The sequence below is a fragment of the Platalea leucorodia genome (assembly GCF_965183815.1).
Source record: "Platalea leucorodia genome assembly, chromosome: 2".
Classification (NCBI taxonomy): domain Eukaryota; kingdom Metazoa; phylum Chordata; class Aves; order Pelecaniformes; family Threskiornithidae; genus Platalea; species Platalea leucorodia.
Window position 1 is genome coordinate 23585963 of NC_138824.1, and position 27275 is coordinate 23613237.

The window sequence follows — 27275 nt, forward strand, 5'->3', positions numbered from 1 at the left end:
TGCATGGCTCCCTACAGGTCTTCCCTACACACCAAGTGCAGTGTTCCGGCTCGCACTGGGGAGCAGTCAGTTTTGTTCTTCCCATTGCAAGGCCGTTAGTCTGACTCTGCTGTTGTTTCCTAAGCTCTGTCACAGCCGGGAAGCTGTCAGTGTGCAAAACAGGAGGCAGGTTTCAATCCAGCAGCCCACCATGGCCTTTCCATGCCAGGGATGTGATAGGGATTGCCCATATGCTTGCTTATGCAAGCCACAGTAGCAGAGAGCCAGGAGGGATGCTGCTGGAACGTGTTAGATCCATCACAACTGGAAAAGAGTTGAAATTACTGTCTCCCACTCTGGAGGTCAGGGGCTCCAGTCACCTGCCCAGCCTCCTCCCAGCAAGGTGCGTCTGTACAGGGAAAGACTGGATGCAGCAGTGTATGGAGCCCATTGCCACCACCTCACTGAATTTATAGTCTGGTCTTGATAGGGAGACTCGGTCAGGGGAGGTAAAACTTGCCTGGTTTATTCTGGAAGGAAACTAAACATGTAAAGTAGGGGTACCTGGCTGTGTTACGCAAACAGTCAGGCACAGATCCTGAACAGGGACAGCTGGCAAGTTTGGGAAGTTGCTGTTGTTATGCACAACTGACAGAAGCAAAAAACCCTACGTTAGTCCAATGCTCTGGTTTACTTTTTATATCGGCCAAGGTAGCAGCAGGTGTGTCTGTGGTCAAGTCATGGGGTTTTTTTTTATTAAAACAGTGTTATGGTTCCTCACAATGCTCAGTATCTGATGGAAGCAAAGGCTGAAATAAATCAAAGCAAAGATAAAGACAAGGGTTTTTAGCAAGTCTAATCCTGCCTGTCTTGCAATAATATATGAACGCTGTCTGTAGATCCTAATGTGATAGGGAGCCCTATAGAATGTAAAATCTTCTGTGTAAGTATCCTTTGGACGGTTTTGCACCTCTTTTAAATGATGAAGCACAAACCCACCTTTTTAAAATTGACCTCCTTATTAAATGAGAAGGAAGATGCTACAGATCAAATGAAGCAAGTGGAAAAAGGGCAGTGAAGTGTTTGTATTGCTTTGGGCCTTCTGATCCCAGGCAAACAAAGGCATCTAACAAAAGCCCTTTAAAATTGTGTCAGATATACAGTATTTTAAATATGGCAGAGAAAGTGCATGGGTGTGCTGAAAATGTCAGTCTCCAAAAGGATGTCCTGCAGCAGACAGAGGATGTAAAGGTTGGAAGTCTGCATGTACAGACACCGTAAAAGGTCTGCTTGTAGTGCTGTTGCAAAGTGGAAAGAACAATCATTGGCACAGGCTACCAGTCCATGCTGGGCAAGTCCGGCATTGTTGCTGGACATGACAGGGCAGGAGATGGATAAAAATAAGGGAGCAGAGAAGTAAAATCAGTGTTTCCAAAATGTTTGAAGGTATACTAAAAACTAATCCACCCCCCACCTACCTTGGGTCCCTGACACTGGCATGTCATAGAGATGGTGAATGTCATGCTTGGGGAGGCAGCCAGCGTCATCGCTGCAACAGCAGCACCAAAGAAACCTTCACTGGTGCTCCGAACTGAAGGGATGCAATGTTTTGAAAACAGTGTAGTGCATCCATTTCTAATATTCTTCCAAACTATCACATAATGGCACAACAGAAGACCATGGTGGGGCGCATGTCTATCCTCCATCTCAGCCCAGTTTCTCCATAGCTGAGCTGGCAGCAGCCCAGCCCCACTGTGGACTCATGGTTGGAAGGAATGAAACCACCACGATTTCCTGTTCCTTTTTCACCCCATGGCAGAAGACAAGACACAGCACAGAGGCTGTGACCAAGGAGAGAGGGATGATCTCTGCCATGGATGGAAGTTATTAGCTGGGGGTGAGAGATGCGTATCTTCATACCATGTACCCCTCCTTGTGGGCAGGGGGAAATCCCTGCCTCCAGCAGGAAGGACTTACAACACAAACCAATACCATCTTGCAAGTGAGGCGTATTTTTCCATAAGAAAAAGTGAATCAGTAACATGACCTTAGGGGTGAATTTTGCATTTGAGAAGAAGTCACCAGCCTCGTTCAGTCAAAGTCAGAAGGCCAGGCTGTCCCATGAGCAGCGCTACTGAAGTCAGCCATATAGCAAAGCTTTTGAAACACAGGGAAACCACAATGAGTCCTTCTATATGTTTTTTGTATTTGGAGAATGATATGATAGATATTCTACGTATAATACTCCTAGCAATCACCTAGTAGTAATTGCTATAGGGCTTGATGTTGCATACTGCATCTGTCCAGCCTCCTGGGCGAGCCATCACAGTTGCTAAACTAAAGTGCTTAGAGCACTCCACAGTTACAGCTGAAGTGCACAGACACTACATGTGTTGTATACAGCATCTTTTACAAAAGTAAAAAGGGGAGAAAGTATTTCACAAAGAGGATGGCAGTCATTTAAATATAAAGAATATTTCTGAAAGAGTGGAATATCAGGTGATGTAAGAATCGCATTTGTATTTCAGAGATGTACATAATTTTAACTATGTATGAATAGGAAATTAATTCACAAAGGAGCATATCTACCTATATTAATGAGTGGAAAATAACCAACAAAAATGACATGAAAGCTTTCATGTGTTACATGTTACCTGAGAAGACCACCTGTGTTGTAAATTCTCATTAAAAAAAAAAGACAACTGCTCAAGAGAGGTTATACTCCTGATATTTCACTAGAAGTGCTTGTCAAATATGTTGGACTACAGGCTATAAATCACATTTAATTAATGAAAATGGACTCCTATAGCTGCTGCTGTGCAGTGCTTCAGATGATCAAAAAGAATTCTGGCATGGGATAATAGCAGTTGAAGATCATTGTCATGCAAATTGTTTTGAAGACATCAACTGATTACTTTTTGACTACTCTATGGAAAGAATGCACTTGATTAATTTTCAGCGTGTTGCACAGCTCTTTTTGTGTGTTATTAGACTCCTTTTATATTTGCATGCCTGTCAACATATGGGGGGGAAAAAAGCATACTTGAATACAAAAACTGAGACAGGTCCTTTAAATTCACTTAAACATATTAGCTGCTTTGAGAAATACAGTGATAACCTAACTAAAGTTTACCATTTCTATTATTGTTTCATATTTTGTTTGAAGACAGGTGAAATCAGCTCTGTGTCAGGAACTTTGCAGCTAAGATCCACCTCTGAAAAGACATATAAGTTTCTTTTTTTCACAGGTGTTGAAAAAATATATGATGTTTGAGGCACACATATACTGAATTTTCTGTTTTGAATTTCTCTGAAAATGTGGGAATATTTACAGAAGGCAATGTTCAACAACTTCCTACTTTCACAGGGGATTTGTTTTACAAACCACTTGGATTAATGTTCACCATAGGACAATTCAGATCCTAAATCAGACCAGGATCTAATGCTGTTATAATTTGGACAAAACCCTTCAGTTTGACATGGTGCAGTTTGTGGTGTATCTGATGAGATGCATAAAAAACCCCCAGCATAACACACCACAGCAGTTAGTAATCCAAGAAGAGCATGTCTGTGCTGTGCAATGGAAAGGGGATTCAGACGGGCAGCGATTCCTGAGCTGATGGTGATGGGTCTGGAGAGTCACAAAGTACAGCACCATGCAGGCATACCTGCTTAGATCCAGAAGCAGTATAGTGCATTCACCCAGTGCTGCAATCAGTTGATTATAATTAAATTGCTTTAGACCTAGGTTATTTCCTGGCCAGGAGCATTGGTTTCATCTGCTCCAGGCTTCCAATTCTGGAGGAGGCTCGCGCAGATAGTGCCTGGGAGTGATGTATTCTCCACATGAAATCATGCTGGTAGCCACTCAACAGCATGAGTGTGGCCTGAAACCTCTTCCTGCAATTCCCTTCTCATACCCAGGTTCGTCTGTGATTGTCTGGGAAAAAGTTCTAGAGTATCTCAGCTTGCTGCAGACCTCAGATGGACAGTGAAGTGGGTGGAAAACTGACTAGACCATCAGGCTCAGGGTGTTGTGATCAGAGGTACAAAGTCCAGCTGGCAGACTTTGGCATCCCTTAGGGATTGATACTGGGCAAATACTGCTTACCATCTTCATTAAAAACCTGAACAGTGGGATAGAATACACCCGCAGCAAGCTCACAGATGATAGCAAATCAGGGGGAATTGGGCAATATGCTGGAGGGCAGGGCTGCAGTTCAGAGGGACCTTGCCACGCTGGAGAAATGGGCTTGCAGGAAGCTCATGAAGTTCAAAAAGGCAAATGCAAAGTCTTGCCCCTTGGGGGAATAATGCCATGCAACAAGAGAGTCTGGAGCCAGCTGGCTGGGAAGCAGCTCTGCCAAAAGGCCCTATTTGGCCATCCTGCTAGACAGCAAGTTGAACCTGAGCCTGCAATGTGCCCTTGCAGTAAGAAAGACTAGCTACATACTGGGCTACATTAGCAAGAGTGTGGCCTGCAGCATCAGTGGTCCTACCCCTTTACTCAGCACTTGTGTGGCCACTCACAACTGTGCCCAGTTTTGGGAATCCCAGGACAAGAACAATGTGACATACTGGAGTGAGAGCTGCAGAGGACCACCAAGATGGTCCAGGGACTGGGGCACATGACAGGGCAGGTCAGGAGGAGAGGCTGGGAGAGCTGGGGTTGTTCGGAGAAGGCAAAGGGAGTTCTTATTGCAGTCTTCAGTTATCTAATGGGAAGATAGAGAGGGAACAAAGCCAGGCACTTCTCAGAGGTGCACAGTGACAGGGCAAGAGACACCAAACACAGAAAATTCTCATTGTTTGACCACCTGTGAAGGTGGTCGTTGTTTAATCACCTGTGAAGGTGGTCAAACACTAGAGCAGATTGTCTAGAGAGGTGGTGAATCATCCATCATTAGAGATACCTATAACTTAGCTGGACAAAGCCCTGCGCAACCTGCTCTAGTCCGACCCACTCTGAGCAGGAGGCTGGACTAGAGGACTTCAGAGGTCCTTCTGACAAAGCTGGTTGTGCAATTCTGTGTGCTATGAACATCTTGGGCCCACAGGTGAATAAATGTGCCACCATAGGCACAGCAACCAATGTGTTGTTTTGTAGTGCAGTGGCCTCTTCTGCACATTCAGGAGGAGTAACTCATGAGCAGAAACGTCTAGCTAAAGGGTAGATCTGTGCTGGGGAGCTGAGTGCATGGCTGCCACAAAGGCAACAGGACTTGCATGCAGTTCAGGAGAAAAAGAAAGTATGGCTCAATCATTGTGTGTAAGGATTTGAAAAGTGGTTCACATCTGACCAGCTCTGCATAGTTTTTATTCTCTTCATGTAATACAGCTTCATCTATGGTCTCATCCTGGTCTGGTCTTGTTCAGCCACATCCTGTTCTCAAAACATAGAAACCCACAGAAAATCCAGCTTGGTACCTCTAAACTCTGCTGGGTTTTGAAACTTTGGTGCCCCTTCAGCATACTGCTGCAGCTCTGGGCTCCCTTGTTTGTTCCTGAAGTCCTGACCCAAACTGCTGAGCATCAGGTTTCTGCTTGTTCCAGACCTCAGCTCTGTCCACCAAGCTGGACTTGCCACCCAACAGTCTGTGAAATTAGAGACCTGAAGGATTTTATATTTTCTATTCCTTGTTTTGGGATATGGGGTGTGTGTGTTACAGCATACCTATTTCAGCTTGGTTCTTATTCTTATTTAATGTTTATCTCACAGACAATGACTGTTATTCCCCATAAGATATCTCATAATTTGTGTGCAGTGACAGTAGCAATAAAGAATTCATTAGAGCAGCTTGTTTCTACTTGCCCCATTAAATTAAAGACAATCAAAAGCAATGTTCAAAAAACTAACCCAGTCAATTCCTGTGCTTTTACAAGTACCATTAAATCATATGTAACAGGGCAGGCTGTTAAATACAATCAGTCAAGATGAAAAATAGGAAGCCGGTGTTATCACAGCTCTCACCAGCAAGCTTGCAGTGTAAAATGTGCTTCTTTTAATCAGCTTCTGCAAAATCCAGACAACACAACCTCAGCAGGAGGGAGAGGTGAGCTAAGGTCATCTGAGGGGGGGAAAGTGAGCACCAGTGCACTTGCAGGGATGGAGGGAGAAGAGCCTGCTGCTGCTGTGTTTCCCTTTGCAATCACTTTCCATTAAATGCTGAATAGTGAATACACGGTGGGTTACGTTCATGTTGTTCCTGTACTGAACGTAAGGATACGCAGCACCACGCTGCAGGTGAAAGTGAGATGTTCAACTGCAAGTTTTCCAGCCTCTTTTCTGGGAACCGCTCTGAAACATGCCGTAGCACAACTCTGTGAGGAAGCGGCAGTAAAGTGCCACGGGATCCATGTCAAATGACAGGAAGAGAAGGAGTAGTTGTTTTAACTCTGCAGCTAACGTTGGATGTTCTGAGTTACCCTGAGATTTTCTATTCAGTCCAAAGAATGGTTCGTTTTGTCAGGTTTATTTTTCCCTTTAGTTTTTCTTAGTACCACATAAAGAGACTTTTCTTTTTAATATAGAAAGAAAACAATCACTTTCAGATGAGTCAATGAAATAAGTCCTTGTCCTTCTTTTTTTCTTATCAGATTGACTTTAAATTTGAAACAAACACAAAGGGAAAAGCACAAGCGTTAGCAGTTTCTACTTCAACGAATACATAGTCTTTCTTCTACATCTACTTATTTATTCACAGTCTTTCAGTGTCTCATAGATCACAGGAAGCAGAGAGTCTCTAGAGAGAATTAGACTGCTTTTATTCTACAGAACCCGTCATATTTCCAGTTTTGCTCATTTTGTCTCAAACAACGCATGCATGGATGTGTCATTACTCACTGAGGACACGGCTAGTTGTGGGTATCAGGGGGAAAGGCAGAAGAAAGCTTGAAGTGGCTCTGTAAGTGACTGAAAACACTTCCTTAGGGTTTTTTTAAACTCGCAGACTGCCATTAGTTAACTTATAAAATATGCCTGAGAACAGCTGGAATCCAACTGAATGCAGCCAGTCCCATTGAATTCTTAATGATGTCTACAGCATGTTAGGATTTGTTTTGGAATAAATACTCAATGCGTGATTTGTTAGCATGTTTTCAGTCTGAAGTGTGAAAGCAAGTTGAAGCCTATCCCACTGTCCTGGCTTTTAAAGGCTCAGAAAGGTACAGGCAAATACAAGCGCTGATTCTGCAGCAGCCTTTGAGAAGCTGTCTCAGATAAGGTGTATTTAGCTCTGGTTCCTAGGCTGGCATTCAGCAATGATGGAGGAATGGAGAAGTGGCTTTGTTTGTCTGCTGTTTTTCCAAGGGATTGCTGAATGATTTAACGTTCAGAGCGTTTTGCCTTGTATTTCTAATGATTTTGCCTTTGCTCCTTCTGTTCAGTTTGAAGCAGGCTGTGTGTGTTAATTAGGAAATGTAAATACCTTTAGAGAACTGTGCATTTGGATGCATTTTTCAAAAGCAAATGCTGTAACTACACCAGTAGAAAACATGAGCAAGTATTTATTCTCACAGTTATCTTATTGCCTGAAATATCCATTTCTGTATAAGTACAGCTTTTAAAAGAGAGGAAACGTTGGGAGAGTTGTAACCTTAAATGGAATGTAAATTCATATAAAAATTAGTAGTTTGTGGCTTTGATTCCTGGCTACCGGAAAGGCAACTTCTCACCCCATGAGCTCCCGTAGCGGAGGGGGTTGGCAGAGACTTGGAAGCTGCTCCTGGAAGTTAGTGGTGGTTCCTGCTCTGCCAGGAGCCGTTTGCTGGGAGGCTCAGTGCTAAGAGCCTTCATTACGCAGCCAGCAGGAATAAAAGCCAACGTACGGGCGTTTAGCACAGAGCTAACTGGAGTTCTGTATTTCCAGCCTGTGGGCAATAACACTAAGAGTTTGAAGGAAATTTTGTTCCGGGTCAGAGTTAATATACGTTTTAAAAGACAAATTTAGAACAAAATAAAAACAGTGTGCAAGTTCAAGAAATATACTCTCGTGGTCCTTAATTTCCTTTTATAATTATATTTTGCATATTTTTATTATTTTATGATTGTACGCACAACACCTTTTGACATTTCAAACTACATACGACAGTCAAAGTATTATTTGAGGTTTTACAGGCGTTCAAGCCGGTACTAAAGACTGAAATGTTTGTCTTGTTTCCTGAGTTACAGCGGAGTGTCAAACTTTTTATGTACATTGTAACCTTTGAGTTACTTCTAGTACACTTTGAGGTAGAAAAGATCAAACTGTATCACCTCCTGCTGTGCCATACCCTGCGGTACAGCATTATGCTGATCCTCACGCCTACGCTCTCCTACAGATTTTTTTAAACCTGAAATTCTAGATTTCTCTGAAATGACAAATTCAGAGCCCAGACTCTTGTCATTTAAAAATGAATTTTCCCTGCGGGAACTTCTCTTGAAATCAGCATGTTTTCTGAACGTTTCTCTTTTAACCAACTAACAGCTGTTGTTTCAAAAGAGAAGAGAAAGAACAAACCCCATTTTTAGAAAAACATTCAGCACAAGCTCTTATTTGAGGTCTGATGCCAGGGACAACTCTTCCCCTAAGATTTCCCTGTGGGTGATCAACTTACCAGAACGATAATGGTTTGCTCCTGCAGACTGTCCTTTCTTTTGCCTGCTGCGTGCTTCCTAAATCCCTCTCTGCTAAGAAGAGCCACAGAGAGGCCACCAGGACCCTTTTACTTATGAAGGAGAAGTCGAATAATCACTAGCTCCAGGTGCCCCCCTCGCCAGCCCCTTCCCAGCAGGGCTGTGCTGTGCACTGGCTCTTCCCTTGCTGCACACCCCCTCCTCGCTTCCCCAGTTCCTGCGTTGCCGCCCCTCCCAGACCTTAGGAGCTCTCCTAATCTTGTAAACTGAAGGAGGGTGGTTATCCTTGTTTCCCCCCCCTTGTTATTAATCCTACTCTTCTGTCCTTGCCAAGATACCTATTTGCACCTTTGCTCACAACCTGCTTCAGGCTCTGCTGATCTCCCACCTTGCGGGGCCGACGTCTCCCGTGCAGCCGCCCCTGACGGGCACTGCCGTCTGCGCCCACGCGTGACTCTCGGTGCTCTCCGCAGACCTTGCCTTGCCCTCTGCAGAATGATGGTTCTTGCTGGGCTTCTTTGCTTCTTTGCTCTCTTTTCTTTCAACTGAGCTTTAACTGGGGAATTGTTCCTTGCTTTGTGCTTAAGGTTAAAAGGCTGAACTAATTTCCCAGGTGTTCCTCATTGAAAATGTCGCAAGAACAAAAGTAGTTAAGTATTTGTATGCGCCTTGTTACTGCTGAAAGCGTAAGGAGAACACACTTTCTCTACTATTGTCTGTGTTTGACATTGCTGTAGCAAAATTTACAGAGGAGCTTGGTATATGGCCCATTTGTACATCATATTTTTATTTTGAAAACCACGGAAAAACCAAGGCCTCATTGCCATGAAAAAGTAATGCTCAAATCTGTAACCATATAAACTATACCTAATAAAACAAGCTCTGGTTTTGTCTCACAGCTCCCATCTCAGGTTGCTTTCACTCGGTCCTTAGTAATGAAATGGCACTATAAACTTACTTTATGTCCTGCTCTGTAGTAAAGTACAGTGTAGTAGGTGGCAGGCACAGGAAATTTATATCCTCAGTCACTTCACTGTGAAAAGTATTGATCAAAAATGAGAATTTTAGCCTCAACATGTCCAATTTACAAACAGCAGAGAAAATGGAGATGGACCAAAGTAAAGGCATGAAGAAGAGTTCAGTGTTTACCAGCCTCTGATGACTGATGGTGCAGTTTGCCTATGAACAGTGGGAAGGAGTCAAGGAGGGTCTTAGACCTTCTCCTGTGCCATCCTTCCACAAATAGCTGGACACAGGGCTTGTGCATGTGCATGTGCTCTTCTGCAAGCGAATGCTGAGAGACAGTGCTAGAAAATATGAAGCTTGGCTTCTGGTGTGTGGCAAATGCTGTGTCCGCAGCTTTCTGCTTGCAAATCCTGATGCAGACAGAAGTGGAAGGGTGAATGATGCATCAAAAATAAGCCTGATACTGCAACAGTGACTAGCTGTGGCTGTGGAGAGGGTGGAAAACTAGTCATCTAGTAAGTGTCCCTGAAGATTATGATCCCCATATAAAATTATCACTTTTCTCCACTATTGAAATAGCCAGATGACATTTGCATTACGGAGAATGGAAGACAGCGTTAGCTTTTGGACTGCCGCTGTCTTTAAGCACCACCAAGAAAATATGGTTTTATTTTTCTGCTTCAGATACTTCAGATTCTGTGGGACATTTTCCAAGAAGATGTCCGTAAATGTACTCATTTGAGAAGTGAAACTAATAAGGCAAACATTGGTTTTCCTTTATGACAAGCTGTTTGCCTTACATCTGTCTTTTTTCCTGTGTATCCAGGGGCTGTGACACAGTCCTGCAGGCTAAAATACAACCCTTACAAACACTAATGGCAAAAGAGGGAAGCAAACAGGAAAATACATTAATGTCTCAGGGATTTGCTTTTTCTTGCTCTTCCTTCTTACTTCCTTGGTGAGTGTTTTCTGCATGAAATCCTGTGGCTGTGACTGTCACACCATGGGCAAAAGAGCAGGGCAGGGCTTTCATGTTACTGCACTCAGCATGGTCCCCACAGCTATTTTGATGGGAGTTGTGGGTGGGCAGGAGGGGTGAGCTGAGCTTGGGTGGCCGCTCTGGCTTTCAGATGAAGTTGTATCATCTCCCTCGTACAAGAGGCAGTCAGTGACTGCGGAGCTTGGACAACTGACAGACCATCCTGAGCCTGTAACCAGAGAGCTCCAGTGGTGGGAGGAATAATAACAGACACTGAGTTGCCTCCCACTGAAAAAATTAAAGGAAGAGGAAAGGATGGCACAAAGTTTCTGGAGATCATAACCCAAGAGCTCTGGGGCATCATGCTGTCAGTGGGAAGAATTAGTGGCTGCAGAAAAAAGGATAAATGCAGAGGTCTGGAGTAATCTGGAGAGCTACAAACACAAAGAGGAGAGGAGGGAGGGCAGGCAGCCTGGCTCATGCCTGGGTCATAGATGAGCATGGACCAGGTGTTGGTTCAGCCTTGTGGGCAGCAAGGCAATGGTATGGCCCTGTTGTGTCCTGCATTGGCACAGTGTGTTGTAGGTTTGTGCAATGAATGTGGTGCACCTCTCTGGCCCTGCCTGACTTACTGCACAGGCAGAGACCCACTCTCCTGTCTGGGACGCCACATCCAGCACAGCCCTGAAACAGCCTGCCTGCTTCTGGTTCTGCAGAAGCCTGCCTGTCTCTTGCCTGTGTGAGACCCTCTTGGGAAAGCTGGTCACCAGAAAAGGCAGTTTCCTAACCTGGGGAAAAAGTTGATGGAGCAGGGCCCTGCAGGTAACTTAAGTCAGCTTTGCACAGTCCTACTTAGCTTCTCCTCCAGCCCAGAAGATCTTTGGCTGAGGATGCACAGCGAGGTAAAAAGAGACAGACCACAGAGCTCAGAACAGATAGGATGGGCTACCTCTGTAGCTGTTTGTGCCTTAATGGCATTTGTCACTGTGCAGATGGCTGGAGAACCAAGATGGTGCGTAAGGCCTTCTTCTGACCTTCTTCAGTGCTGTGCATGTCAGCTCAGCCACATGCACACAGACATGCTTGCAGAAGTGGCAGGTTGGCATCCTACACAGAAGTACTGTGTAGCATCATTCTATGTGAAGCCCAGGATGTGTGTTGGTGAAATACTTATATTTTGCCATTCTGGTATGTATCTTAGTGACATAGTTCTGCACAATTGCAAACAGAATTATAAAATGGGTTTCTTTCTACCTTTATTTTTTCTCTAAAACAGGTCTGAAGAAAGAAGTACAAAAAGATCAGGATGTTAACAGACCAGCTGTCTCATCCCCTAAGAGATCAGCAGTCACAGCCACCAAGCTCCATTCACCAGGTATTTATGAACCCAAAAGCACTGTTTCAGGGAAGATTTAAACTTGTTGACTTTGCATCTCTTGTTAACACACTAAAATCTGAGACCTACTATTGTTAAGTGAAGATTGATTGTGTCCAAGGTTCATTAAGCTGGCTGTGAGTACAGCAGACTTTATCATACCAATCCATGAGCTGAATAGACTTATGTTTTCTTTGTTACAACCGTGCAATCCTCTCTCCTTCAAAACAAAGAGTTATTGCTATTACATGTTTAATGGCACAGGAACTTTTTTTTAATCATTATAATTCTCTCATATAAAAAGAGAACAGATAGATAACAGTGAAACGGAAGACACCTCAGGCAATTACCTGGAGTGATAGTATATTACTCAGAAGCTACTCTTGTTGTTTTGCAGAGGCACTAAATTTCCTGGGCTATTTCTATGCATAATTGGAAAAGGGATTATCTATAGAAATAACCTTCAGGGTGCTATTGGGGCATTGTCAACTTACCCCTCAATATTAGGCACTAACAAATGGGTTTAGCATTTCTAAAGAATACCTTTGTTTATTTACTAAAATGAAGAGAACTTCTTTCTATTTGTGTCTACTAAGTGTACATTAACAAATGTATAAGGTACCTAAAGGCTTTTGTAAGGCTGACCTTTAGCGGATCTAAATGCTTCTGAAATGAGTGGGCATGGTCCCAGTGATTTCATTGTGCTTGCAGTTTATCTTCTGTTCTGTTACCTCATTTTTCAGACTCTACTTAAATAATTTAAATGTCATCTCTACAGCTATATGATACTTAAAATTATGGGGAGTAGAACCCCATGTTTCTTCAGTTGATGGTGAAGTATAAAACATTTAGAACAGCTCTTCGGCTCCTATAACTTGCATCAACAGTCTCTTCATGTTTACTAAATGCAATCCCTATTCTTCTCCTTCCCAATCAACAAAATCAAGAAAATGGAAGGTTAAATTTAATCTTTCCAGGCACCAACAGGACTCAGAATTCTTCTCCTTACTAAGATACTAGGGTAAAAAGATGAACTTAACACTGTCCTCTGAATCATATAATTTTCAGGCTATTTTGCACCTGCTGAGATGACCAAGAGATATCCAAAGAAAAATTTGTTGCAGACAGTGCCAGACCAGCAGCTCACCAGCGTTTATAATGGTGGGAGTCCAGTTTAAGCACCAGCACCGATTGTGGTTGTAGCAGCATATTACAGCACTGCTGATTTGCTCCCACTAGAATTAGAAAGCAAAATGAAACATAGGCGTATTTGTACTGTGTATTTGTGTTGTCTTAAGGAGGTCTGCATTTCCACGGGTGACTTAATGATTTTCAAGGCTTAAAATTTTGGCATATCCAGTTCACGCGGCCTCAAAGGTTTCTTCATTCTCATGAGAGGCTGAGTAACTGCCCTCACTCCATCAGACTGATTTAGGATTTCTTAAGCTTGGCTGTCTGAAATTATGGCAGCCTAAAATTGTTTATCACTGTAAGGATCAAATAGGAAAATAAACCTCATCTTCATTCATTTTTTAGAGTAGCCTTTAGCATTCTTTGAAATAACAACAGCAATAGCAAAGCAATAAACACAGACAATCTTTTCACCTATTTTACAATTTCACAAAATAATCAAAGCAGCCATTAAACAGGACAAGGAGTGAGTGTAGCTGGCGCTAAGGGGCAGTAGCACAGCCTTTCTTCCATCAGGATCACAAACTCGTGTGGCATTTACACTTTGTGATAGGTGAGCATGTGTCCCCCAGGTAACTCTACCACAGCTACATGTGGCCATGGAACAGGCTCTAAAATTTCTGAGTGCCATTTCTAGGTTGTTTTCCCTCTATTACTGGGCTCCTCACATGCAGTTCCTTTCAATCACTGCTGGTTTTTGACTGTCATACAAATTTTTTTTTAGCCTTGAATCTGATCTTTAGAATTTGGATCGGTCCTCCTGAAGACTTGCAAGGGAGTTTTGAGATGCAGAGTCTTGTAAGGATCTCAATTTTATATACTGATGCAACACCATTCATGAAATCTGTGTATAGGGGCAGGTGTACATAAGTGCACCATTGCAGGATGGTGCTATCTGTTTCTGACATCTGTCACACTACAGATTGCTTGTTATCAATCCTCTCAAAGTAATTTCCTCACTTACCAAAATGTCAGAAATTGGACAGTTAAAAGGCAAATAAATTGCATTCCCCGTCTAAATCCTCATGGGTTGTGTTAATTATGAGTATATACTTGTTATGTCTCCTTAGTTCAAACGCTCAGGTAGATAAAAAAGACCTGGGAGTTCTGAAGTGGATCAAAGGGGTTCAGTGATTTCAGCGTACAGTGGGTCTGCGCCCCTGGTCCCACCATCAGCAAAAAGGACATTCATGATCAGGGCCAGCATCATTAATATATACCCTGTTTTGTGCAGAGCAACAGAAGAGAGACATCAATGGCAGAATAAGCTTAGCAAGCTGCTTTTCAGACCCAAATGAACCGAGAAATTCAGATTTATCCCTGAGGAGCATAGCACAGTTTAATTTACAAGGACAACTTATAATACTGACAAGGACAACATGGAGATGTGCACTTCAAATGTTTCAGTGAGCAGGAAAGCTAGAAAGATAGAAGGCAAAACAACCTGATGGGTTTCTGTTTTAATTAAAACTGGACTGATTTCAAGGGCTTCCCCCTACACTTCTCCCTATGCCTAAACAACCTGAGATTTTTATACAAAAAAGTCAGATATTTATGGCTGTTGCTTTTAGGAATTTCTTCTTTTGTGATAATACCTACTGCCCAGTTAAGACCCCCTTTAAATGAATGAAAGAATCTGTAAGAAAATATCATTCCTGTACAAAAAGGTGTACAGGCTTTAACTGACATGAAAATGGATAGAGGGCAATAGCTATGCTGGTTGAACTCTCCTAATGACAGAAAGTCCTCTCTAACATCCCGTATTGTGTTATTTAGGTCTTGCAACATCATGAAGTTAGTCTTGACATGTTGCGAAACCTGGTATTCCTCTTCGCAAATGCAAGTCATGGGCACAAAGAGTTTCAAAGACTGTTTTGCACCTGTGGCTCTTTGCAGCTGCAGCATGAGATACTTGGAGACATGAGGGAGCATCTTTGCTGGAGCTAGCTCCCTGTAAGCTTAGCCTGGAGCCAGAACGTAGTCAAGCAAGTTGAAAGATATGCTCCCAGTGGCTCCACACAAGCTGGGGACCTGAAAAAGTAGGAATACACTCCTGGGGTATTGCTCTGACAAAGCCATACTGCTTCCCTGCCTGATCTAGTAAAAGTGCCCTAAGGATCCATTTGCACACCCAGGCCACAGTCTTAAAGATCTAAAATATCTAAACCACATCTACCCAAATTACCTCTAGAACAATGCTCTACTTCACAAATTGGCTCAAACTCATACCATCAGATGCATCTCTGTGGAAGGATTCTTCTCGTTATTAGGAAAGGGGTGGGTAGTATCCATGGCAGAATACTGTCCCCTGTTGCATTCAGTGCTGAGGACTAGTAGGAGACATTGTTTCTGTATTATTTTTCAGGAACTGTGTACTATAAGACTATAAAACCACAAGATATCCTTTGTTTAGATTCTTGCACACTCAACCCTTTCTGCTAACACAGAAATGTTCATTTTTCATCTGTATCCAGACCAATGTCCGCCATCTCTAGTAACACATGGGAACAAGGTGTCTGACTCTATTTTCTCCCCCTTTCTTATTGACTCTAGCTCCTAGGCTAAAAGCTTGAGACTAGTGGGAGGAGCTGAGGAAGAGAACCAGAGATTCCTGGCCAGCATTCAGGAATGAGCATCAGCTGAGGAGAGACTGAGGGTAGCAAAAAGAATCAGCTGTGCAAAGGTGTTGCCCAGCTGACCATAAATGTTTGCAGAGGAGAGTTCTCAAAAAGCTAAGATAAAGACAAAACAGATTGTCCAAGCAGTGGCTTGAGCAGCCTGACGCTGCCAGAACTACTACTACTGCTTCTTGCTTCGTCCTCCTGACTAAGTATATCCAGAGAAATGGATAGCTGACTCAAGTAGGATATGAACTTAATTTAAGATGAAAGCCTCACTTTCTTGAAGTGGGTTATCATGAGTAAGCTTTAGTTCTTCTGCCATTCACGTGACTATGACACTGTACGTGAGCTGATATCCTAACAACAAGCTACACTAGTGGTTTCACATCTTTATACAGGATCAGGCTTGCTTCAAGCCAACTTGGAGCACATCAGAGGAGCCAGAGTCTGTCTGGACCCATTTCTGCAGGCAGACCATCTAGTGATTCTGGTGTAAAGTGATGGTCCAGAGAGAGCTGCCATGCAGAGCCAGTGACGTAACCAGTCAGCATTACGTGGTACCTGGTGGCATTTCTATACATATCTGTTTTGTGCTGCAACTTTAGAAGTGTTGTAAAGGGGAGAGCAAGGGGAACTGGCAAGGTAGACTGCAGTATTGTTGATAAAATGAAATAGTGATATCCCAGTAGCAAGCAAACCATGCTGTGTTTGCATTCAGGGGAGGACAGCTCCAGCCCCACATTGTCCTAAAATCTGCAAAAGCAAAGTAAATCTGGCATCTGTGTCAAGTCACCAAGCTTAAGGTTCAGGTGGCCAAAGAAATCATGTGTAGAGTGTAAATGTCATCCAACTGTTTTCCACATCCACAATAGCATAAGGTGAATCTCAGCCTAGGAGTGCCCGTTTTTCTCACTGGCATTCAGGACAGTTCAGCATCACATGTCAATATGCAGACCTCTATTCTTGTAGATGTCTAACATAGGTGAGATGAATCCTTCCTCTAACAACCTCGGTTCTCAGTAAGACATTCTTAGGACAGCTCTCCTCAACTTGTAGCAGACCTTCAGGCTCAGGGCCTGAGGTGAGATGACTGTTACAAAGCTTTGAACTTTGGCCCTTAGGGAAACATATTTTGCTGTGCTCTTGCTTTTTTTGAAAGTCATTACAGATCTGTGTGAATGCTACAGACCTTTTTTTCTTTTATAGGGCTGAGTTCCAAAGGCCTTAGAAACATATAAAGGTCATGTCCAGACATATAAAGTAAGTGACCCTGATGATGGTCTTTTCTTCTCTCCTTTGTAGGACATCCCAAGCAAAGGCCAACCACTCCAAAGAATGGATTCTCCCCCAAACCAGGAGAGAGTCGAGACGCTGAAAAGCAATTCGTTCAGAGACTGAAGGAAAAGTGTGATGAGCAGTCCCGGCAATTAAGCAATATTCGAGATGAGCTTAAAAGGGCCAGCTGTGGCTTTGATGTCTTTGCTATAACAACACAGCACTTTTTCAGACAGGTAAGTGCAATGGGTACTTTTTACCATTGGAAAGATATTTTGCCTTTACACCAGTCACTTGCCCAAATCTATTCCACAGTCATTGAAACTTTGTTCTTGGGAGTAAAGCATGTAATTTCTTTGCAACAGTTATTTTGAGGAGGGAATTATTATTTGATGCCATGTATTTGAAAATGAAAGTTTGGGAACTTGGAAAAGGAAGAATTGTGACTGAAGCATTTGTCACAAACACGGAGAGGTTTCAGGATGTTTTTAGGAATGAAGCAGATGCAGAAACTTAGAAGTCCCAGTCCCTAACCGCTGCAGCTGGAATGGAAAGTGTAACTGAGATATCGATACTTGCGAACAAATGCAAAAGCAATCCATGCATTTAGTCAACCAAAGGTGTTGGATGAAGGAAAAGATTTGCTTTCTCACAGTACTTGTCTACTGTTCCTGTTCACCACAGATCAGGCAGAGTGGTCCCTGTTATAGAGGTGCCAATTCCTGAAGATGTTAGAATAACATTATCTCAGCATTTAGGAGATTACATTCAGCAGGTATAGAGAACATACAGAAAATGTTGTCACTAATTAGAGAAGCTTATTTATTCACTAAACCAGAGACAAAATGAGTAAAGTTTAGAAGTTGACCACAGTAACCTTTATGGACTTGTAGGTATTGCTTGTTAAAAAAGCCATTTAGTGATCTGGGAAATCTAGCTGGGCTCTGAGGTGTAGACCTGGTTCACCTGATGCCCATGTATTTTGTACCATCCCAGGTTAAGCTGGTGTCCCAACTACTTTGTAAAACAGGCAGACGATCATCAGCAGTAGGACCCAAGGTTTGGATAATATCCTTGATTGCCTGTTTGTCTACTTTTGGAAGAGTAAACTTTCAGTATTAAATGGGAGAAAGAAAAGCAAAAACCAAAACACAGATTCAAACAGTCCTTACAAATTCTGAAATACTTTATTCAGTTATTTTTTTGTACTAATGGGAAAGGATACCTTTGACCAAATACCGTAGTTCATACTTTTCCCTAAGTAGGAGCTGATCTTGCCAGGGGGAGCTTCACTGAACTGAAAAAAAACAGAGAATTTTTTAAAAGTACTGAATATTTTAAATACCTTCTCAGGGGACTTTTCGCCCTGTATTTTTCTTTAGTCTTGACATTTCTGGGCTTGATGGGCATTTGTAAAGCTTTTTTTTTTTCTTTTTTTTTGGAGCTGACTGTGGAGTGTCCTTGATTAAAGCAGAGGGAAACAAAAAAGGGCAGAGCAGTGTCTGCTCAGCTTTGTCTATGCATTGTCCACTGGGGAGAGATTTTTCATCTCATGCCTCATTCACAATTTGCTGAAGGAATTCTGGAAGCTTGGGCATATCTCCTTCGTCTCCTCTGGATATGTTTTAAATGAGAACAGCTGCTGCAGCTGAGCTTTGAGATGACTCTCATCCTGTTGGTGCATGTTAGATCTGTCCTGAGAATGCCTCCTAAATTGAACACCTCAGGGGACTTTATTAAATAGAGTCCTCTCCAAGTCCTGGCCCAGCATAGCTCATGTTCCCAGCTCCTCTGCACTATCAGGCCAGCTGGGGGTTTGCAGTAATACTCCTCTGAGTGCCTGGAGGGCTTGGAGGTAAAACATAATATACCTGTGGAATTTAAGACCCTTCAGGCTTGGGCAGGATTAGATGTAGGTTTTTTTCACATGCACTGCTGGACTTGCTTACCTGTGTTCAGCCTGAGTGTCAGTCCCTTCTGGGCTTGCCTGAGTACATATATCTGCACATCACTGCTCAGTGCAGTGCAAGACACTTGTGTCTTGCTGCTTGCTGCTGGGAGCCATGTAACATGGACCCCTCCCAGGCACAGACACCCCTGGCTTCCCTGGGTGACAAGGTGCACAGTCAGCGTGAGCCCAACAGTTATCCATTAGGCACTCAGATGTGGTACCTACATTAGGAGTACGGTTGCTGTAGGCTCCATTTTTAGTGAATGGAGGCAGGTGAGCATTTCCAGAAGAATATTTACAGCACCGAAGATCTGAATTTCTGCTTGAGGTACTTGCCTCTCTCAACTGAGGCCTCCAGGGAGGCCTAAGGTTGCTGCACTTTTAAATGAGATGCTTGAGAGCCTACATGTAGTGGGATGATCTGGGACTACTCAAGAAATTGCGTAATTGGGCCGTCTGTTGTCTTGCAACATAGACACAGACTTCCAAGTTTCTGAGTGTCATTCGAAAATACGATCTGTAGACATTTTCTGAGATGGCATTATTGTTTGAAAGGTTGAGCAAAATTGCATTGGCTGGATTTGAGTTAGGGCAGCATGGAAAAAGAAACTTTTCCCATTATAAAAATAATAATAATTGTGTGTGTTTGTTTCTGAGAAGCCTGCAAGCAAAATGGTTGAGGTCTGAGTAGAATTGCAGTTTGGCAAGGGAATAATACTTGTTCAGGAGCAAGGTGGGGCCTTATTCCAGAGAAGTTTGCAGAGGGCCCAGTCCTACTTTGGTGCTAGGGAGCCTCTTTGGGCTGATAGTCACCCATGGCCTAATTTTAGTATATCTTTTTCTCTCCTTACACCACACCAAAATAATACCCAAAACATAGATTTTTTTCTCTGAATTGGATCTGAATTCTGTTGGAAAATGTGCTCCCAGGCAGCGAGGACTGGACTGAGTCTTAAAAGCACCTCAAGGACCAGTGTTTTGCACACAGGTAGGAGTCTCCCCGTGCCCGTGGCTCTCTTGTCTTGCTCACACTGTTCTCTCTCCAAAGCTGGGGAAAGCACCAATGCAAGTGGTCCAACAGACATGTTTAGCTGAAGAAATAGAGGGTCAATATGTAGTAAAGAGTGCTGGCCCACACCAGCAGTTTCTTTGAGGGCTTTCCAATTTTAAGCACTTGCTGTAGCAACCTTAAGGTTGCATGACCATTTTCTTTGGGTTTTGCTGGATTTGTTTTCTGGCTGTTCCAGACCACTGCTGAATGGTATCCTGGAATCATCTCTCTTTCTCAGTTGAAAATGTTCTTAATAGGCAAGATTCATTTAATAGGCATCAAGGAGTGCACAACATGTAGCAGTACTTAATACAGACCCATTAAATGATAACTAAACGAGTTTGCTATCTTGGGAAAAAGCCTAGGCAATAGAAGCAGGTGATGACAGAGGCAGTGGACAAAAAAAAATAAAGCAGTGGTTCTGACATAAGCAGTTAGCTAGAAAAGTAATGATTGCAGTGCCTGTGGACAGCATGGCTTCTAACTATTATTTAATTAGCAGATTAATTAGTTAAGGCCCTCAGATATGCATGCAGGACTCCTGTTGACTTTGGGGACTGCTTCAAACTTATTCTGAAGAGGAGCAGATTGAGTTTGTCCTTAATGTTGGATGTTCATCATGTCAATACAATCTTTGTGCTGTGAGGGATATTCCAAAGTGAACAACTGACTGGTGGGAGCTGGAGTGACACCATGAAGGTGACACCATGAAGACTTTTTAGAGCAAATATCACGAACAGTTCCCCCTGACTTGGGTCACTCCTGACCTGGTCTGGCTTGTTAGCCCAGTAAAAATGACAGTCCTGGCCCAGTTTCAGCCCTGTTCAGCAAAGAGGCCAGCAGCAGTCCCTCTTGGAAGTGGTAACAGTGCCATCTAAAGGAGAGTAGCCCAAAGTGACAAATTCTGGAGGGTAAATCCTTCTGGACATAAACAGGGAGGAAAAAAATCCACTTTCATATCTCTAGTACACTCAGAGCAGATGTGTGTTTGCTGAGGACTGTCATGGCCAAACCACGGTGAGGCCGTGGAAACTGGGATAATGCCTTTCTGCCGGTACAGCATGCCCGAACAGCTGAAAAGTGGAATCTGGTTAGCAAGTTCTGCCTCTGAAATTTCAAATTAGGACTCCATATCTAGAGTGCATGTGAGGGGAAGGGATCCTTTCTGGGCTGCAGATCCCAAGGGTGGGAGCAGGTAAAGGAAAGGGTTATGCTGGGGTAGTCTGTCCCATACTCTGCGTGGGCATGGAGGAGTTTCCAGATTTGCAGCACGACCTCGTGCTGCCGTCTTCATCACAGGGGGAAAACTGCTCAGGACAGCACGTGGGCACAATTGGATCAGCTGGGAATGGGGGAACCACACAGATGCCCTGAACAACAGTTGGGACAGCACTGCAGTACTTCATGGTATCCAGCACTTTGTGTCTACCAACATTGGGAAAGACATGTCACCAGTAACCAGTGTGTGTGTTTGTCTACGCACCTGAATGTGGGTTACTTTTGGGTGGGTATACAATACACATCTTCCAGACAAGTAAACGCACGTAGCAGCATCCTGCAAAATCTAGGATGGACAAGGAAAACCTTTTCCCCCATTCAAATAACTGAGATATGTGTGTGCTTGTGTCTATTTTTCAGAGTAACGTTTCTGTCCTAGGAATGGACAATGTGCCACCCAGTGTCACGTAACTACCTTGTCCAAATGCTAATGCCCTCTTGTGTTAGAGGCAAAATTGGTTGCACCAGTTGTAAGTTGCTTGGCATTTCCCACCATTGTCTCCAAAACAGTAATTTGGGCTAACATTTCAAGTGCTTATCTCAGGCTGAGCTGAAAATAGTTTATTTTCACAACTGCCTCTGAGAATGAGTTCAGGAGAAATATATCTGTTGTTCATGCCTGGTGGTGGCACAGTGGTAAGAAGCCAGCACTTATCAGCAAGAGTGACCTTCTGGCTTTCAGGGGTACTACTTTCCCAACATTTGCAAAATATGTTAGAATTTGGCCCAAGAATAGTCCTTAGAAAAGTGCCGTTCCTCCCTCATCATTATTACAGCTTGGCTAGATTTCCTGTATTGAGCAAGTTCAGTCTTTTCTTTGCTCCTGCTGGAGACCAGAGCAGTCAGAACAACTCAATCTTTTCATTCTGTATCCTGGAAAAAATCCATTTTGGACTCATCAAACCCTGACAGTTTAGGGATATGAATCAAAAACATTTTATTGCAAGACAAACAAAACACTTTGTTTACTTGGGAGGAAAAAGTTAGAAAGAAGCTTTGTCATCATTTAGGGCTTTCTAAACTGCTTTTAAAGTAGAAATGCACAAGATTTGGTATTGGGGGTTACTAGTTAGGGTAGAACAGAGCTTTAAGAATCAAGAGGTGCTCCTTTACTTGCAAGTGTTACAATGACGGGTCTATAATGCAGCTGCTATGAGACCCACAGGACACTCACACATGGTCAATCTGCCCCAGGGACAGATCAGGGTTTGTGAACTGAGGGAAATTGCCTCCTGTAGGCCCCCTGCTTATTTGCTGTGGATGCTAAAAGATGGGCAGTGAAAAGGTAAGGTGCTGTAGGAATAGAAACCTTAAAGCAGCTGAATATTTTTCCCCTCCTCATCCTCTGGGTAACTGGATGTTACCAGAGGATGCTACACAGGGCCTATATGAAGATCATTTCATCCAAGCTCTCCACCTCTGTGCCAGTGTGTCCCTCATTTTCTGCTCACGCAAGACCTGTCGGTGCTCAGTGCTCTGCTGCTGGGACTGCAGAGCCAGACACTCGCCGCACTGTGCCCTTTGGGTCTGCCAGCAAAACCCACCTCTCACCTAGCACCGGATCTAAGGGATGTTTTTAATCTCCCTGTGCCTCAGTGCCCAGCTGTTAGATGGGGACAGCAGGGAACTGCCATCACGTGAGGGCGCCGTGGAGGAAAAAAATTAGTGTTTGTGATGCATTCCGATATCGCGGTGAGACGACAAAAGAACGGCCTGTGAGGAAAAACAGCACTTTGCAGTCAGTGCAGAGGACAGCACGGGTAATAAATAAGGCCTTGGGCTACATAAGAAATGAAGATAAACAAATTCTGAAATGAATACTGGCATGCCTATTCACTGGGCAAAGTGGGAGTGCTGTGCTGTACCCCGTGCTGTGGCTGTACGATGGATCCACCCCACGGAGCAGACATCCATCCACCTGGGTACTGCACCGCTTCACTGCGCTGCTGCTGGTTTTTGGATGCAGTCGCACACCCATCAAAGGGGCGTGGGGGTGTGAGCCGACTGGAGTGGAGGTGATGGTGGGGGATATTGGCTATTGCAAGAAGAGAGAGAGAAATGCTCTGCTAAGGGCTTCTGCGGTGGGCACTGTGTGAGGTGGGAGTGGGGCTGGGTGGTGCAGTCTCCCACTCCATACATTTTAGCTGTGTGCTTCTGGATAGCGCAGGTCCCCTGGCAGGATTTCCTCTGTCGTGGGGACTCAGTTTCACAAACTCCTTCCTCACTGCAAATGGGGCAATTAGATAACCTCTGCCTCTGAGGTGCATCCCCTTCTGCCAGGTCTGGCTCGGTTTCCCTGCTCCGGGCTTGTGCCTTATGGCCATCTGGCTGAGAAGGAGAGAAGAACCAGGAAAGTGACGAAAAGAGAAGGCAGAAACTTGCTGGGCCGACCCTGTCTCTAATACGATGGTTTTCTCAGACCCTGTCGTGTGGGGCAAGGAGTGAGGGTGAGTAACTCACCCCCAGGGAAGCAGGCAGTGAGCAGCAGGAGCAATGGTATTTGGAGGGGCAGGAAGGGAGCAGCAGCAAACTCCGCTCCCTGCCTGAAATCCTGAGGCTGCAGGGCAGGCACAAAGACTCTGCAGAAGAGTTTTAAGGGGAAACGTGAAAGGCTGATGTTGGAGCAAATTCAGGTGGGAGCACAGCTGGGAAAATGGTAGGTGAAGAACTAATTGCTTAGTAAAAAGGCTGCTTCTTCCTTCTGTGTCAAGAGGAGATGCCTCAAACATGCTAATTGTGCGTGTTTTCAGTTTAGTAGGAATTAAAAGTAGAACAAGTGAAAAAAATCCATATATATATATATACACACAATATATAAAAAAACCTGGTGTTAATCAAGGGCTAATTATCTTCACCCAGCAATTGGCCACTGGGGACTGCACAGTGGAAAAGGAATAAAAAGGAGTGCTTGGGGGACTCCACTTGTGAGATGTCAGTAGAAATTTTTATTCTCTCCCCATAGCTTCTGTTTCCTTTGCAGTGTCAGAGGACAAACCCTGTCTGGACCCATTTGTGCCAGAGGAGCAGGCGCTGCTTGGCTTTGCCTGGCACAGCTGGCCATGGCACACCACTGCCAGCACTTTGGAGATGTGTTCCATCAGGATTAGTCCAGCATTACCATGAAATAACCCACTGACTCTGGAGGTAGGGGAGGACAGGGAGTCAAGTGAATGGGAACCTATGGGCAGCACAGGCAGTGTGCAGCAAGCTGCAGTTGAAACGGGACTGTTTCACAGAGCCACTGGCAAAGGTGGTGCTGGGACAGGGGGGAAAGCTGCCCAGTGTCCTGCCTGACCTCTCCGTCTCTCCTTTTGGAGCAGTAACTAATGCTGGGCAGCTCTAGAGACATGTCACTGCTTTTGATTTCTGCACCTGGCCGCACCCTTCAGTGTTTTACTCTACAAGTCATGATACCATCCAATGCACAGCACTATCCTCAGGCACCTCGTACTCAAAAGGGTCCATTTAAGTAAGACACAGAATACTGCTATCCCATCACTAGGTAGAGCTTTTCACTAGTGAATACCAGTGTCCTGGGGCAGCCTCAGCTGGGGACAGACCAGAAGGGTCTCTCACCAGCTTTGCAGCCAAACTGGCAGCAAATGTTGGACTTCTGCAGATACCCTACACTACTCCCAGACAGCATGGCCTGCTCTGCTTCAGTCCCTGCAAGGTGGAAGGAAGAAAGTGCAGGGAACCTCTTGGCTTCTCCCCCTGTCCTCAGTGGCTTTGTCACAGCCACTGCTGTGACAAATAGCGCAAATTTTGGTTTTGAGGGGTGGAAGAACATGCTTCCCTGGGAAGCGCTGGAGTAGTTACATGGCCTTGTTTTGAAACAACCCCCCAATTAGAGTATGTTTGTATACCTTGATTGGAGAAGAGTTTTGTTAGTTACACATAAATATTTCGAATTTCAAGATTAAAAAATAGCCCCAGGCATTCTAATGCTCCTCTTGAAGAGGTTTTAATGTCCATTAAAAATTAAAGATCTCTTTATTTACATGTTGTCCTCAAAGAGAAACATATTGGCTGTGTGCCAAGCATCAGGTAACGGTGAATTTATTTTCTCCTTTTGTTTATATTATTGATCTCCATGTAAGCAACTGACTTTGACAGCCTTGATTTTATACTGCATCCAAAGGAAAAAAGCAGAATGAGAGTCAGGAGTGGCTCTTGTGATGATGGCAGCCTCCAAGCAGGGTGGTTGGCTTGAGGGATTTGGCAACGCATTAGGAGCTGTGTGAAAACTGGTGATGAGCAGTAGGCTCCAGTGATACTGCGGCCTTTGCATGCAGGTGACAGAGCAAAATCCGAATCGCAATGTTTTCATGCGTTCTTTAAGTTCAGCAAAGGAGTCAGTGGAAATGTGTCTCTCTTCTAAACCCCACACATTTTTAATTCCTCTTTCACAGTTAGCCAAAATTTCATTTTCTAAGTTTCATAATTTCTTTTCTACTTTAAACTGGAGATCTATTTTTAGTTAAGGATCCTGTTCTTTGCAAGCAACAATAGTCATGCCATTCTCAGGTGAGCTGCTGAGTCACAGTAACTGTTTGTTTTTCAACCTCATGTTAGGTTTGGCCGTCATTTCCACAACAGGGAGCTTGGGAGCTCTATTATCTTCTTCCTCCAGGCCCGAGGACAATGTGAGGATCTCTGTCTTGCTTGGTCTTAGCACCACAGCCACCCAGTTCTGGCCCCATCAGTTGTCCAGGGGTGCTTGTGCTTACTGGGGTTACGTTTCAGGGAAAAATCCTGAAAGCATCATGTTGTCCATCCAAGGAAATCTAGTAGGGATATGGACAGAGTTTGGTAGAGCCATAGCTTCAATCTGTCAATACCAAAATGTTCCAAAGGATACATTTTAGACTCAGGGTGCCTGCATTTTTCCATGAAACTTTGTTTCATCAGAAAAAAAACCCAATAGTGAATAATGATTCTAGCATCCAGAGACTTTGTGCTCTTGGGTCAGTACTTTGTGCCAGAAATATATTAGCAGCATTTGCTCTAAACATGTGAATGTATGTTCTTGGTACAGGCAGTCTGGAATGGTGTTTTCGTAGACCCTGCGTGGCTGCTGTGCATGTACAGTGGTTAGACCCATGGCAGAGTAACTGTGGAACTATTAATTGCTTTAAATCCGTTTATAACATTCTATTCACCAAATAAATGGAAATGATTGTGAACTGACTGGGAAGTAGGCATGCTTTTCTCTGAATTAATAACTTTCTTGCCTTTGAATTAACAATTTTCATTTTTGAAATTGCCTGAACAGGAGCTGTAATATTAGGTGTTTCTAAATTGCCTTTCCTGGACAGTTGAAGGGATGAGAAGCCTGCAGCTTCCTCACAAAGCGCTTGATATCAGGCAGCTCCAACACCAAGGTAGCTACAGGATTCATACAGGGCTCACAGACGTGTTACACAGCGCAGTACAGCAGCTACTGCTGGACACATACTACAAAGGCAATTTCCTCAGATCAATCATGTTGGTTTTTTTTTTTTTATTTTCTTTGATTGGTTCATTGGTTGTTCTCCACAGATGCTCTGGCAAGATTTCTAGTAAGAATGTAACAGAACAAAGACTTTGCAATTCATCGTAGATCAATAGGTACAAGGTTCATATATAATTGTTAATCACACTAGAAATTGAAGAATTTTTCTGCCTTCATGAGAGAACAGAAATATTTAACAAATGAAATTTTATAGATACCTTTCAGGGAATTTTGCGAGGCTGGACAAAGTTTTCACTAAGAAGGAGCAAATAAAGAATCCGTAACTCTCGTTAGCAGCAGGGTGGCTGAGCCCTGGCCTGTCCGGGTAGGAGGGATCCCATCCTCTCTTTGGGAGTCAAAAAGCTGAGCCTCCCTTCAGAGACAAACCTTTCAGCACAGCTCTTGTTTTATACGCATATTCAGAAGATTTCACTTTCACTTCAGTGTATGATGAGATCAAATGTCAGTCTATAAAGCTGCTGTAAAATGGGAGGCCATGCC

The 27275-nt window shown here is 43.7% G+C and overlaps 1 protein-coding gene across 1 annotated transcript in view; it reads left to right on the forward strand.

Moving 5' to 3' along the window:
• The window catches only part of MTUS2 (microtubule associated scaffold protein 2), a gene marked incomplete at both ends in the record, with an annotated part of 197474 nt that overhangs the window by 122291 nt on the left and 47908 nt on the right, over positions 1 to 27275 (forward strand). Inside the window, 2 exons of the mRNA XM_082305018.1 lie at positions 11815 to 11913; positions 17028 to 17236. Of these exons, the coding sequence (XP_082161144.1) occupies positions 11815 to 11913; positions 17028 to 17236 (308 nt within the window). The remainder of the gene's footprint in view (positions 1 to 11814; positions 11914 to 17027; positions 17237 to 27275) is intronic.